The 14,352-nt window shown below is 39.9% G+C and overlaps 1 protein-coding gene and 1 long non-coding RNA gene across 2 annotated transcripts; one reads left to right on the forward strand and one right to left on the reverse strand.

The window, feature by feature from the left end:
• Positions 1–311: 311 nt before the first annotated feature.
• LOC141646026 (uncharacterized) lies at positions 312–3,504 on the reverse strand. The gene is made up of 5 exons (XR_012545290.1): positions 3,229–3,504; positions 1,749–1,864; positions 1,343–1,444; positions 622–723; positions 312–534 (listed from the first exon to the last, which is right to left on the reverse strand). It is a non-coding gene; the product is annotated as an uncharacterized LOC141646026 (long non-coding RNA).
• Positions 3,505–11,005: 7,501 nt separating this feature from the next.
• LOC141648911 (uncharacterized) lies at positions 11,006–11,581 on the forward strand. Its single transcript, XM_074457618.1, has one exon. The coding sequence runs from the start codon at positions 11,006–11,008 to the stop codon at positions 11,579–11,581; it is 576 nt and encodes a 191-aa protein (XP_074313719.1).
• Positions 11,582–14,352: the final 2,771 nt, after the last annotated feature.

Consider the following 14,352-nt stretch of genomic DNA (forward strand, 5'->3'; position numbering starts at 1 on the left):
GACGGCCTAATTCCATCAATAACCGCCTTTTTCCGTCAGAAACGCGGGTTCCTGACGGATAATTCGTCAGGAAAGAGCGTCACTACGATTCGTCACAAAAAACGCATTCCTGACGGAAATTCCGTCAGAAATACGGATTACTGACGGCTAATCCGTCAAACGTAGCCTCCCATGTCTGACAAAAAGTCAACAAAAAGTCAACTTTTCTGACGGAAATTCCGTCAGAAAAGTCAATATTTCTGACGGAATTTCCGTCAGAAAAGTTGACTTTTAAAAAAAAAAAAATTAAAAAAATATTCCACGCCATATATGGCTTACATCAGCCCAGTTCAAAATATACACAAGCACATTGTTTTTTCCATCAGGTTACACACACTGTTTTTTCATCAGGTATTTATACTAGCTAAACTCTAAAACAAGTACCTAATCGGAAAAACTCAGAGAACAAGAACCGAGTGCGTCCCATGTTATCACTATTCATTTACAAGCTCTAGTTCTTTCCTTTTTCAAGAGATTCCTCTCAGCCTATGATACCTGCAACTTAAATGAATTGCTCCTGTCAAATAAATGATTTGTTGCAAAATTCATTAGAACTTAGATTTAATTTCATCAATATATTACCCTAGAAAATTGTATGCGAAGAGAATGATAAGGAATGCCTTTACTGTGTCTAATACATTCATTATAATCCAATACTCGTGAACTTGAGTAAGCTCATATTTCCTGCAAAAATTCAATGAAAAAAGCGCCTTAAAGGTAGAAGCAGGCTAAAACAAAGAAAATCATATAGTTTTTCTCTTTCACATGCGGAACTTATCATTCAACTGTCAAATAAAAGGGTGTCAGATAGCTAGCTAAACACATTGTTTTGCATCCGTTGAAAATCTAGCTAAAAATAGCCTTAACCGATCAACCAGGTGCCTCAAATTCTTCTACATCCCGCGCTAAAAAATAGCCTTAACCGATCAACCACATAGCTAATTATGATTCGAACCCGTACGATTCAAACCCTTATTCGAGAAATTGTATATAACTTTTCACATTGGAAACTATGGATTAAAAGTAGGACTAATACTATTAAAAGATCAGTCGGTCTTATTTAAGTCCATTATAATTTAAGACCTCTCGTTTCAGTATATTTTCACCACTATTTTTATCGAGTGTGAGAGTTGTCTTATGGCAACGGGTATAGTTTTCGCCTTCAGGTCATAAATATCTCTACAAGATTATTCTGTGAGATATTTGAGACCTTTGAGAATTTCAACTAAATTTTCACCACTTAGCGCCACGGTAACAGGCTATTTACGAGTATAATTAGGAATAATAAGCAGAGTTAACAAACCTTCGGAAGGAAACATGAACAATGCCAACACTGTAATGACCAATTTGTTGGAAACAGGCTGAGCTAAATCAAAGTGCCTCAAAGGAAGATTACACCACCCTCCTGCATTATTGGTTTAATGTGAGCATCCTTACCCAACACAAAGCGACCATTTATAGGATGGGGATTGTATATATAACATAATTTATAGGTCTAGGTTATGGACTTGTGGCCACCTGCAGATTGGGGAGAGAAATAGAAAAGAACATCAATCAATTCTTTGAGATGAACTTATTCAAGCTACTGAGTTCACTCATTTAGGTTAAGTCTGAAAAATGGATAAGGGGACATTGAGGCAAGAGTAATTTCTAATCAGAGTCAAATACTAAGAGCTCAAATGTTAAATGCACTGACTAGCTATGTATACCTGAGTGAGAAATTCCTACTCAATAGCACATCCAGTTGCAGCTTCTTGTTCTACTGCCCCTTTCCATCTAGTAATTTCCTCTTCAGCAGCAGCATATCCATCATAAGCCCTTGAATCTAAAGCAAGAATGAATGACTATATTAAAGATATTGGCTCTATGGTCGATAGCAAGAATCCATATTAATGAAATAAAAGAGAATTAAAAGATTGATTGATTGAGAAATTAAAGCTGCTTGAGTTTTGATCAGCTTATAGCAGCTAGTCTAGAATCCTCGAAATGTAAATTGAAAAACTAACAAGCTAGTGAGACTGTGAAAGAAAATATATTGGACTTTTTTTCATTATTTATGAATCATTTTAACCCCTTCGTGACTTAGAAGTACATGGTGACAAACATTCTTATGCAACTGCCTCGTCAACGACTATAGACAGTTGAAAATAGTAAAGGTTATATTATACCTCTCTTCCTGCTTAGGTTGAATCAAGCGTTGCTTTTTCGCATCTTGCTTGGCGTCATCATCAAAAACGACCATTGCTCGCTTATTACTGAACAAAATACCAATTAGCATAAGCATAAAATTTCAATAAAAATGAGCGACAATCAGAACAAACTCGTATATAGCACATGTAATCTTATGACCAGCCCAATACTATACCTTGTGTACCTGATTACCTTAGAAAGTGCTTGTATACTACATTTTCTAAATTAACCAATTCTTAAAAGTTCAAATGTAATCCTTAGTGAAAAGAACTGACGGGAAAGAAGACTGACCTTCTCTGGAACACCATCATCTTGTTCATCCTCCATTCCATCCCCATTACTCATATAGTGAATCCCACGATTCTAATCATGCATATGTGTTAAATATAATCTATAGAAATCTAGATTCAACACTCAAGTTCCAAGCTAAGCAAGTTTTAGTGGGTAATTATCTAGAAAAATCCCTAAGCTAGTAGAATTATATACATGGACATTCAATGTGTATAAATAGCCCATGTACTCCAAACATTTGATAGCATGTAAAAAACAAATACATAAGGAATTGCAACAACAATTAATACAAACAAATTTATATAACCACCTCTCCCATTCTAACCCTTGCCTACAACTAACATTTACAAACAATCAACCATACATAAAACTACAATCACTACCATCAATAAAATTCAAATATTAACTAAACCCAAGTAGCAAAAATCTTGCATTTTGCAAAAACAATACATAAAATACAAATAAATATGCATCTAATTAACAATACTCCAGAATCAGCTACAAGCGCACTATACCAAATATAACAGAAACAAGTATAGCACCCAGGAAGTTAAATAGCTCATAAGCATTAAGATAATAGAAAATTAATTTTATACTTAATAGCGAACAGATAAGCATAACTGACAAATCGATGACCGACACATGGGATAATATGGAAAAAGAAGAAAAAGGAAGGGAGTAAAGATAGAAATGGGAGAGTGCGGTTACCAGAGGCGACGACCTGAGGCAAAGACTCGCGGTAGCTGGCGGTGATGACGACCGGTGGAAGAACGAAAAAGAAAAGAAGGAAAGAGGAAAAGAAGAAAAGAAAAGGAAGAGAGGGAAAGGGAGTGAAGTCGTCGGTGATGGCCGATCGGTGTGGTGGCAGCGGTGAGGAGGTCGGTGGTGGACGGAAAGTGAGTGTCGGGGTTTTGGGGGTTAGGGTTTGGGAGTGTGGGAGTGAGCGATTGCAAATGATTTGGGGAAAATAGAAATCGGGGTTTATTTTGTTTATATGTTGTTCGAACTCTGACGGAAAATCCGTCAAAATCCCCTAAATATTTCTAACGCATGATCCGTCAGAAACTGGTTACAATAGAGATGGCGCCAACGCGCCATTTATATGTGACGGATTTTGATGGATATTCCGTCAGAAACACATTTCCATCAGAAATCCGTCAGAAAACCGAAAAGTCTGACGGTTTTATTTTCCGTCACTTTAGCGTAATTTTTTTGTAGTCATCAACCTACAAAACCCCTCCTCCAACTCAACTGTAACTCCGTCACAAAACTCACCCCCTCCAACTACCCTCAATGGAAACTTCAAATTGAATCCCTCATCACTGGCTACTCCCTCGTCTCCTTCATTGATGGAACGCCCCCTCCACCAGAAACTGTCGAATCCTCTGACAAAAAATCAACCACTACCAACCCTGCTTACAGGACCTGGTTTCTGCAAGACAAACTACTCTTTGGCTCGCTCGCAGGTACTCTTGACGACACCGTGTCCCCGCTCATCACCAATACCACCACTACCCGTGCCGCATGGCAACTCCTTGCCAACACCTTCGCCCTTTCCTCTCGTGGCCATATCAAACAAATCAAATATCGACTCAAAGCCACCCGCCTTGACTCCTCCTCTGTCTTTGAGTATATGACAAAAATCAAAACACTCACTGACAAACTCTCTAGTCTTGGTGCACCCATGAGTGTTGAGGACATCACTGACATTGTCATTGATGGTCTTGACTCTCGTTACCGCTCCGTCATTGAAGCTGTTCAAGCCCGAGATAATCCTATTACCTTTCATGAACTCCATGAAAAACTAATCAACCGAGAACTTGCTATTCAAATTGAACAGTCCACCACTCCCACTCCCACTCCTGCCGTCGCCATGGCCACCTCCACCCGCCACTACAACTCTCCTCGCCCTAACACCCACCAGCCTGCCTCCCAAACCCCTGCCTCTACTCAACCACCCTCTTCTACCTAGGGCTGAGCATCGGTCCTAGACCGGACCGGACCGGACCAAACCGGACCGGACCGAAGACCGAAAATAAAATTTTTGTGGACCGAAGACCGGACCTAAAACTTTCGGTCTTGGACCGGACCAAACCCGAAATATTCGGTCCGGTCCGGTCTTAGACCGAAATGGACCTAGAACTAATTCTTTCACTATTTCGTGTATGATAATTACATTTAAGTTTCACTAAATTAAATGTTGATGAATAATTAGACGATTGTTTTTGAGAAAAAAATACTAAATATTAATTTATAATATCTTGTGAAGATAAAATGGTAATTTAGTTTATAATATTCTAATGATAGTCTTTAGAAACATAAAATTCGGTCCATTTGGTCCGGACCTAAAATATCCGGGTTTGGTCCGGACCGGACCGAAGACCGAAAACTCAAAAAATGAGGACCGAGGACCGGACCTAAAAAATTCGGTATGGGTTTGGTCCAGACCAAATGGTCCGGTCCGGTCCATTTTTCCGGTCCGGGCCTAAACTTGCTCATCCCTACTTCTACCTCATTCAAGGGCCGCTGTCAATGGTGCAATATTCGCGGCCATGTCCTCTACTATTGTGCTGAGTTTAAACGTCTACATCCTAACATCGTAATCCCTCGACCCACCAAAGCCAACACTAACCCACCACAAGCCAATCCTACCACTCTTGAACCTGCCTCACCCACCTCACCATTGCTCCTTCATTGTGGCGCCTCTCATCACGTGACATCAACCCTAGAAAACCTCTCCCTTCTCAACCCCTACGACGGTACCGATGAAATTGTGATTGGTGATGGCTCTGGCCTTGCCATCACACACTCTGGTTCTACTCTACTCTCCTCCTCCACTCGCTCTTTTGCTTTAAATCATGTTCTCCATGTTCCGTCTATGCACAAAAACATTATTTACGTTTCTCAATTTTGTCGTGACAATAATGTTTCAATCGTTTTCTTACCCACCTCCTTTGTTGTACAGGACATTAGCACAGGTCAACCCCTCCTCACCGGCCCTGCTCGTGACGGTGTCTACTACTGGCCGTGTGTCTCTCCGCCTCAAGTCCTAGCCACTATGCTCAATAAGGGTGATCACCACCATCGTTTTGGTCATCCCGCACCTCCTGTTTTGCAAAAAATAATGTCTTCTTTATCATTATCATTATCTAATAATAATAATACTCATTGTTCTTCATGTTCTATTTATAAAAGTTCGAAATTACCGTTCTCAATATCATCTCTACAAAGCAATGCACCTCTTGATATTATTGTTAGCGATGTTTGGACCTCACCACACTATTCATACGATCACTACAAATACTACATAATTTTCGTTGATCACCACACTAAATATATACTTTTATATCCTATTAAACAAAAATCCGACTCACTTCATATTTTTAAAATCTTCAAAGCCTTAGTCGAAAAAAAATTTAACTCCCCTATTAAAACTCTTTACTCTAATAATGGGGGAGAATATAAAAAACTCGCTCCTTTCCTCGCTGAACATGGCATCTCTTACCTCACATCCCCTCCCCACACTCCTGAGCATAATGGCTACGCTGAGCGCAGACACCGGTACGTCGTAGAAACTGGCCTAACACTGCTTGACCACGCCTCTATGCCACTTAAATATTGGAGTCTCGCCTTTCTCACAGCCAGCTATCTCATAAACCGAATGCCTACCTCTACACTAAATCACTCTACCCCGTACACCCAGTTATTTGGAACCGCTCCCAAGTACTCCAACCTCCATAACTTCGGTTGTAGATGCTACCCGTGGCTCCGTCCATACACCAACAATAAACTTGACCCTCGCTCCATTGACTGCGTTTTTGTTGGCTACTCACCCACTCAACATGCCTATCTATGCCTTGACCCCAAAACTGATCGTATTTATGTGTCACGACATGTTAGGTTTGTTGAAACCTCGTACCCATTTCTCACTGACCCACCCCCTACCACCACGACTCTCCCCTCTCCCTCGGGCTGGTGTCTTGCCTCTGTCCCACCCATCCCTGGACCTGCCCCGCCATCCCAACCTCCTCCTATTCCGCCTGAATCATCCAACTCACACCAACACACCCTTGCCACCTCCACCAGCTCCCCTGCTTCCGCATCACCCACCTCACCAACCTCTCCTCTCACGCCCTCCACAGCCACCACATCCCCCGCCACCCCCACATCACCATCTCCTCCGCCACCCCCACCACCACCGCCTCCTCCTTATCATTCCCATGCCACACATGCCTCCCACAACATCTACAAACCCCGCGACATGATGAACCTCACGGCCCAACTCACTCCCAATGAACCTCGCACTGTAAAAAGTGCGCTCTCCGACCCCGTTTGGCGTGCTGCTATGGAACTCCAGCACTCTGCTCTCCTTTCCAACAAAACCTGGAGCCTTGTTCCCCCTCACCCCTCCCAAAATATTGTCGGGTGCAAGTGGATATTTCGCACAAAATATAAACCCGGTGGTACGATAGACAAGCACAAGGCCCACTTGGTTGCCAAAGGCTTTCACCAGCGCCACACTATCGACTACACTTACACCTTCAGTCCTGTCATAAAACCTGCGACAATCCGATTGGTATTAACTCTTGCAGTCACTCGGTCCTGGCCCATCCGCCAACTTGACATCAATGATGCATTCCTACAAGGAACACTAACTGATGTCGTTCACATGTCTCAACCTCCGGGGTTCGTTGACCCTGCCCATTCTGACTACGTATGCCGCCTCCATAAAGCAATCTATGGCTTTAAACAAGCCCCTCGTGCTTGGTATACGGAGTTGCGAAACTACCTCGTCGGCCTTGGCTTTACCAATGCCGTCTCTGACACCTCTCTTTTTTACTCTCACACTAATGTTACTATGTTTATTCTTGTCTATGTAGATGACATTATTGTCACAGTATCCTGCCCTCATGCCGTCACCAAATTTATCACTACTCTTGCTACCCATTCTCCTTCAAGGACCTAGGCACTCTCTCCTACTTCCTTGGAATCAAAGTGGTTCCCACTACAAAAGGTATTTACTTGCACCAAAATCGCTATACTCTTGACCTTCTCCAACGTGCAAACATGCTCGATGCTCGCCCTGCTGCCACCCCTCTTGATGCGTATGAGAAGCTCACCCTCACTGCTGGCCAACCTCACACTGATGAAACTGAGTTTCGTGCACTCTTTGGGTCACTTCAGTACCTGTCACTCACTCGCCCAGATGTGGCCTTTGCTGTGAACAAACTCTCCCAATTTATGCACAAACCGATTGATCTTCACTGGAAGGCCCTCAAATGTGTCCTACGCTATCTCGGTGGCACTCCCTCTCATGGTCTCACCATTCACCGTGACTCTCCCCTCACTCTTCATGCCTTCTCTGACTCGGACTGGGGAGGTGATGGTGACCTCCTTCTCTCCACCAGTGCCTATCTTGTCTACTTGGGGCGCAATCCCATCTCCTGGAGCTCGAAGAAATAAAAGACAATAGCTCGGTCCTCCACCGAAGCCGAGTATCGCTCTATCGCCAATGCCGCAACTGAAATCATTTGGCTCACCAATCTCCTTGGCGAACTCCGTGTTCAACTCCCTGCCACGCCACATATTTACTGTGACAATATCGATGCCACTCAACTCAATGCCAATCCCGTGTTCCACTCTAGGATGAAGCATGTGGCTCTCGACTTTCACTTCATTCGTGAGCGTGTTCAATCTGGCTCTCTCCATGTGATTCCTGTGGTTCAAGACGACTAGCTCGCTGACCTCCTAACTAAAGACCTTCCTCGTTATCGCTTCAATATGCTCCTTCCAAAGATTGGGCTCTCATCACCGCCGTTCGTCATGCGGGGGATGATAAGATTATGGTATCACCGTAATCTTTCGTTTTATATTGTAAATAATTATATTACTGTAATCTTACCTATATTATTCTCTGTCAATGTTCTTAGCTTGTATCTTAGGTCACCTTGTGTAAAACCCTAGCTACCTATGTATCCTATATATACTGTTGATCGTAATACAAAGAATTCACAATTCAAAATATCACCTCTGCCTCATTATTTCAGTACATTGGTTATCACATTGATATCATGTTGGCTCTATTACCATGTCAGCAGGAAACGGATGGCTCCGTTATTCTACCTTCACTCCCACTTTCTAGTGAGCAAATCGGTAATAAAGGAATCTACCTTCTCGAGAATGGCATGGATGCTTTAATTCATGTTGGGAATTCCGTAGACTCTTAATATTTTGAAGCAACTCTTTGATGTTTCATCTGTCGATGAAATTCCAACTCAGGTATTCTTAAACTTACTCCCATTCAGGTTGTTACAATCAAGCCGCTAATTGCTAATGTTTATGAAGTGATATTATTTTTTGTGTGGTGTTTTGCCATTACAGTTTGTGCTTCAGCAACATGAAAACTCACTGTCTTAGAAGTTTAACGAGATCGTTAATGAGATACGACGCCAGAGATACTCTTATTTACTGCACTTGTCATTTAAACTATCGAAATTCACAGAAAAAGTCCATATTCTTCACCAATTTAACTTTCTCTGTCTTTTTCCTTGCCAGTATACAAATCTGCAGAACTGGAGACCCTTCAGGTAAGAACACAAAAATTTCTACTCCTTAGTTAGCAATTTAAGCTTCATAAGAAAACATTTTCCTTGCTTCAGACAAACATGAGATATATATTCTGAAGTGACTGGATGGGATTCTACTTTGCTTTTACTTTCTAATGGCGGAACTAGAAATTCTCTTTTTAATGCCCCTTCAAAATTTCACGGTTCGGAGTCTGACAACTAGGTTTTTGTTTTTGTTTTGTGGCAGAGATGTTGTTTTACTCGAATATGGTAGAAGACAAGACTCCAATGGGTCTCTCATATGTCGAGTTTCTGGTGCATATTCATCGGCATATTGCTAAGCAGCTATCAGATCAATCACGTTAATTTTCCCGCAGCGATTATACATCCAAGTCCATATTAGTCTACTAGGTTGGGACTCGGGAGCCTCATTGGAGTTACTGGCGTACTGTTGATTACAATGAGATAGATAGCAACCTGATAGCCAGGATCATGTTTGCGGGATATGGAGTTACATATGGAGGATAGAGAATTTTTTACGAAAAAAGATAACATACATCGGTATGGTACAATTTGCGGGATTAAACATGTGGTGTTGCTCGATCAAAGTGTGTGTTCTTCGCCAATGACGCAATGTATGACACTTTGTATTGGTCGTGCAATGAGGCTCTTTCCGCGTTCTCTTCAAGCAGTATCGTTGTACCGATATTGGAGCTTATAATTTGAAGGAGGCTAGTAGAGAGAAAATAGTCTGAAGAAGAGCATCGTTGGTGCAAAAATTGTCAGGGGTCAAAGTTATTGTCGGTACGCCGATGATGTAGCAGCTCGTCGGTGATGCCAGCTGATCACGGTGGTAGGTACTGGCTGTCAGAATGTTGGCAGTTTTGAGATTTCCGAAAAGATGATATGCTTAGTAGTGTGAGATATTTTAATTTAATACGAAATATATACCCTTAGATTAATTTTAATCCTATGGTCAATGATTGTTCTCACCGTTCTCACCGAGTGTTCGTTCTCACCGGATCTTGACTCTCTCTCTCTCTCTCTCTCTCTCTCTCTCTATATATATATATATATATATATATATATATATATATATATATATATATATATATATATATATATATATATATATATATATATAGAGAGCCGGATCCGGTGAGGCACCTCATTATGGCGAGGCGGCGGTCTCACCAAATTCATTCATTAAACTTGGGGCGGATTTGAATGTGGTGATCTTAAACGGGCTAATTCAATGTGAAATTTGTCAATTCATTTTTTCCTAATTTGTCAGTTCATCTTTTCTAAACATCTAAACAAAATTTCTTCATCAACGATTAATATGTGATTGTAGCGATTGTTCATAGATTCCAAACCCAAACTCCATAAACTAATCAACGATTCATCAATTGCAGCGATTGTTCATTCCAATTGATGAATTCCGTGAGGGTTGTGAACCGATTAATATCGTGATTCCAATTGCAGCGATTTGCCGATCAACAAGCTACAGCAATAATATCGTGATTTCAGCAATTTCAGAAGACTTTATTCGATTAATTTGAAGGTAATTTCATCAAAATAACATACAACAACGTGATTTCAGCAATTTGGAAGAAGATTTGAATAATTTCGAGGTATTCATAATTTTGATCAAAATTGAGCTCGATTAATTTGTATTTCAGTTTTAGTTTGTAAAATATTGTGATTGTAGTGGAATCGAAGGCTCGATTTTGTGTAATATGAGGAAAGTGTGGTGGGAATAGGTGATTAATTATCATGTGAGTATTTGGTTGATTACTTGATTGTGCGAATTTTAGTGGGTAATCGAACAAACAACAACAGCTTTAGTGAGTATTTTAGACTGGGAGACTTATGAACCTGGGGTTGATTCTGCCTGGTACTGGAAGAAAATTTGCAAAATGAAAACTAAGTTTGCTGCGGGTTTTCAGAATGGGAGATGGAGACTGGATGATAAGGGGTACAGCATTAGTAGAGGGTATGAATGGAGCAGAAATAGAGGACCTATATGTCTTTGGCATAAAACTGTATGGAGTGCTTGGGCTATCCCCAAACAGTCTGTTGTTGCCTGGTTATGCATGCATAAGGCTCTGAATGTGCGAGCTAAACTGAAGAGGATAGGCTACACAGACGATGATGGCTGTGTGCTGTGTGGTAATGATGCTGAAACTCATGACCACCTGTTCTTTTCCTGCGAGTACAGCAATAAGGTCCTAGCAGCAACTGAACGGTGGGCAAACTGCAAAATCTTAAGGATTAATCCAATTCATGGGAGGGTACCAGGTACTCAGCTGCAGGAACTGTACCATGGGCTGCTTATTTGTAGCTGCTACTACATGATCTGGATGCAACGAAACAAATGCAGGATGGAGCTGCACATTAAACGACCTGAACTGATTGCCAAAGAGATCTTTGCAAGCGTTAACATGAGGTTAAAAGACAAGGCTAGGATTCTAAGTATTGAGAATGATAGTTAGGAAGATTGAGGCCTAAGAGTTGCTGTTTGGCTGAGCCATTGAAAGCTCACGTTGTTTGTTTGTAAATTGCTTGGAATTGCGTATTTCTATTTCTTATATAAAACTTACATTTTAGCAAAAAAAAAAAAAAAAAAAACAGCTTTACAAACGTCAACTTATTATATAAAATTTGGCGCAAAAATGTAATCTGTTTGATCTGGTCCTTTATATGTAAGCATTGGTTTATCTCTGATTCTCTTAAACGGAAACAGTTTAGCTGAATTTGGTACTTTAAGCTTGTATTATGCAGTTTAGGTGACATGGTTTTAATGCAATTTTGCTGGTGTCTGAGCAAGTGAGCAGCGATTAATCTTTGGTGTAGAGGAAGTAAGGGAGGTGCTCCATGACCATGATGGTGTTATTGGAGTGCGGAATTTACGAATACAATTGTCCCGGCTATGGGGATTGAGGCTTTGAAATACATTAGTTATCCTGCTCAGGTATTGGTTTCGGTCTCTTTTAAGTCTGTTGCCATTTCTGTGTCAGCTTGCGTGATTCAAAGAGCGATGATTTGAAATGTGATCATCGTTGTTTGTGATTCGTGTTTGAGATTTGTTACTGTACTTGTTAGTTTGATGTTCATTGTTACTATTAGTTTAATCATGATATTTATTTGTATAATTGAGGGAAACGACACTGAAATTTGTCGAATTTGGTGTCTTTGATGAACATGTTAAAAAGATATCTAACTTCAAAGACATTGCTTTCTATTGGCTTTGTTTTTCCTGTTTTTCTCACTGAAAATGCTAATTGTGTCTGAAGAATCCTTCTCTTGACCGTGTAAAAGACATTGGCTGCATCATTCTTTTAATTAGTTTAATGTTCTCTGTATGCCTTTAATTGACCAGTATTTCCTTTCCTCATTTCACTAAACAACCTTTTCCCCTTTATCTTCTTTTGTGTAATAGCTCCAAAAAGACCAGTTGACAAGCCAGCTCGTTTCTGGGGAGATACCAACAAGTGCTCCAAATAGGTGATTTTGTGAATCTCGGTCCTTATGTTGTGAATCCTATAGCTTGTTTTGTGAACATGTAAGATAATTTTCTAAAACTTGGTCATTATAGGTGTTAGGAATCACCTATTTTGTTCTTTGCCTTATTTTGTGAATCTCAGTCCTTATTTTGTGAATCTCATACCTTATTCAGTGAATCTTAAGGCTTGTTTTGTGAAACTTGATCATCATAAGTGGTTAAAATCACCTATTTTGCTCTTTTCTTTATTAGGTGAATCTCAGACTTTGTTTTGTGAATCTCAGACCTTGTTCAGTGAATCTTAGAGGTTGTTTTGTGAAACTTAGTCATCATAAGTGGTTAAAATCACGTTTTTTGCTCTTTTCCTTATTTGGTGAATCTCATACCTTATTATGTGAATCTCATACCTTATTCAGTGAATCTTAAGGCTTGTTTTTGTGAAACTTGATCATCATAAGTTGTTAAAATAACCTATTTTGCTCTTTTCTTTATTAGGTGAATCTCAGACCTTATTTTGTGAATCTCAGACCTTGTTCAGTGAATCTGAGAGCTTGTTTTGTGAAACTTGGTCATCATAAGTGGTTAAAATCACCTATTTTGTTCTTTGCCTTATTTTGTGAATCTCAGTCCTTATTTTGTGAATCTCATACCTTATTTAGTGAATCTTAAGGCTTGTTTTGTGAAACTTGATCATCATAAGTAGTTAAAATCACCTATTTTGCTCTTTTCTTTATTAGGTGAATCTCAGACTTTGTTTTGTGAATCTCAGACCTTGTTAAGTGAATTTTAGAGCTTGTTTTGTGAAACTTGGTCATCATAAGTGGTTAAAATCACGTTTTTTGCTCTTTTCCTTATTTGGTGAATCTCAGACCTTATTTTGTGAATCTCATATCTTATTCAGTGAATCTTAAGGCTTGTTTTGTGAAACTTGATCATCATAATTGGTTAAAATAACCTATTTTGCTCTTTTCTTTATTAGGTGAATCTCAGACTTTGTTTTGTGAATCTCAGACCTTGTTCAGTGAATCTTAGAGGTTGTTATGTGAAACTTGGTCATCATAAGTGGTTAAAATCACGTTTTTTTGCTCTTTTCCTTATTTGGTGAATCTCAGACCTTATTTTTGTGAATCTCATACTTTATTTAGTGAATCTTAGGGCTTGTTTTGTGAAACTTGGTCATCATAAGTTCTTTGGAATAACACTACATGCTCTTTGGAATAACATGAGAAACATATGACTCGAATACTCGGGTGAAGTGGTGACTTATAAACTTATATTGTGGCCATTACATCAACTGTAGTGTGTTGGTGGAATATTCAGTTTCTACTAAACTAGCTCATTAGCTCAATTGGTAGAGCATTTGTGCAATTGCACAAAGGATGTAGGTTCAATTCCTACATGAGCTTCTATTATCAATATATGTAACATAAGTGTTACTTTATCAAATAAACAGTGTTATTATATATACGAAACAATGTTACATTATCAAATAACTAGTGTTATTCTTAGCTAGCATCACTTTGTTCGATAATTATTGTTACCACATCCTTTGTGCAATTGCAGAGAACTCCAGATATCGAAACCTAACAAGATCCCAAGCATTTGAGGAGTAGGACACGGTAATTACTGTTGACGTTAATTATTTGGTGATGCTAACCAAATAACAAAGCTCAATGTAACCAAACCAATTTCGACCTGGCCTAAGACGGAACCCAATGATATAGCTGCCAGCGGTCAATATTCACCCATAATTAACGTCAA

This window comes from Silene latifolia, chromosome 3 (assembly GCF_048544455.1).
Source record: "Silene latifolia isolate original U9 population chromosome 3, ASM4854445v1, whole genome shotgun sequence".
Lineage (NCBI taxonomy): Eukaryota > Viridiplantae > Streptophyta > Magnoliopsida > Caryophyllales > Caryophyllaceae > Silene > Silene latifolia.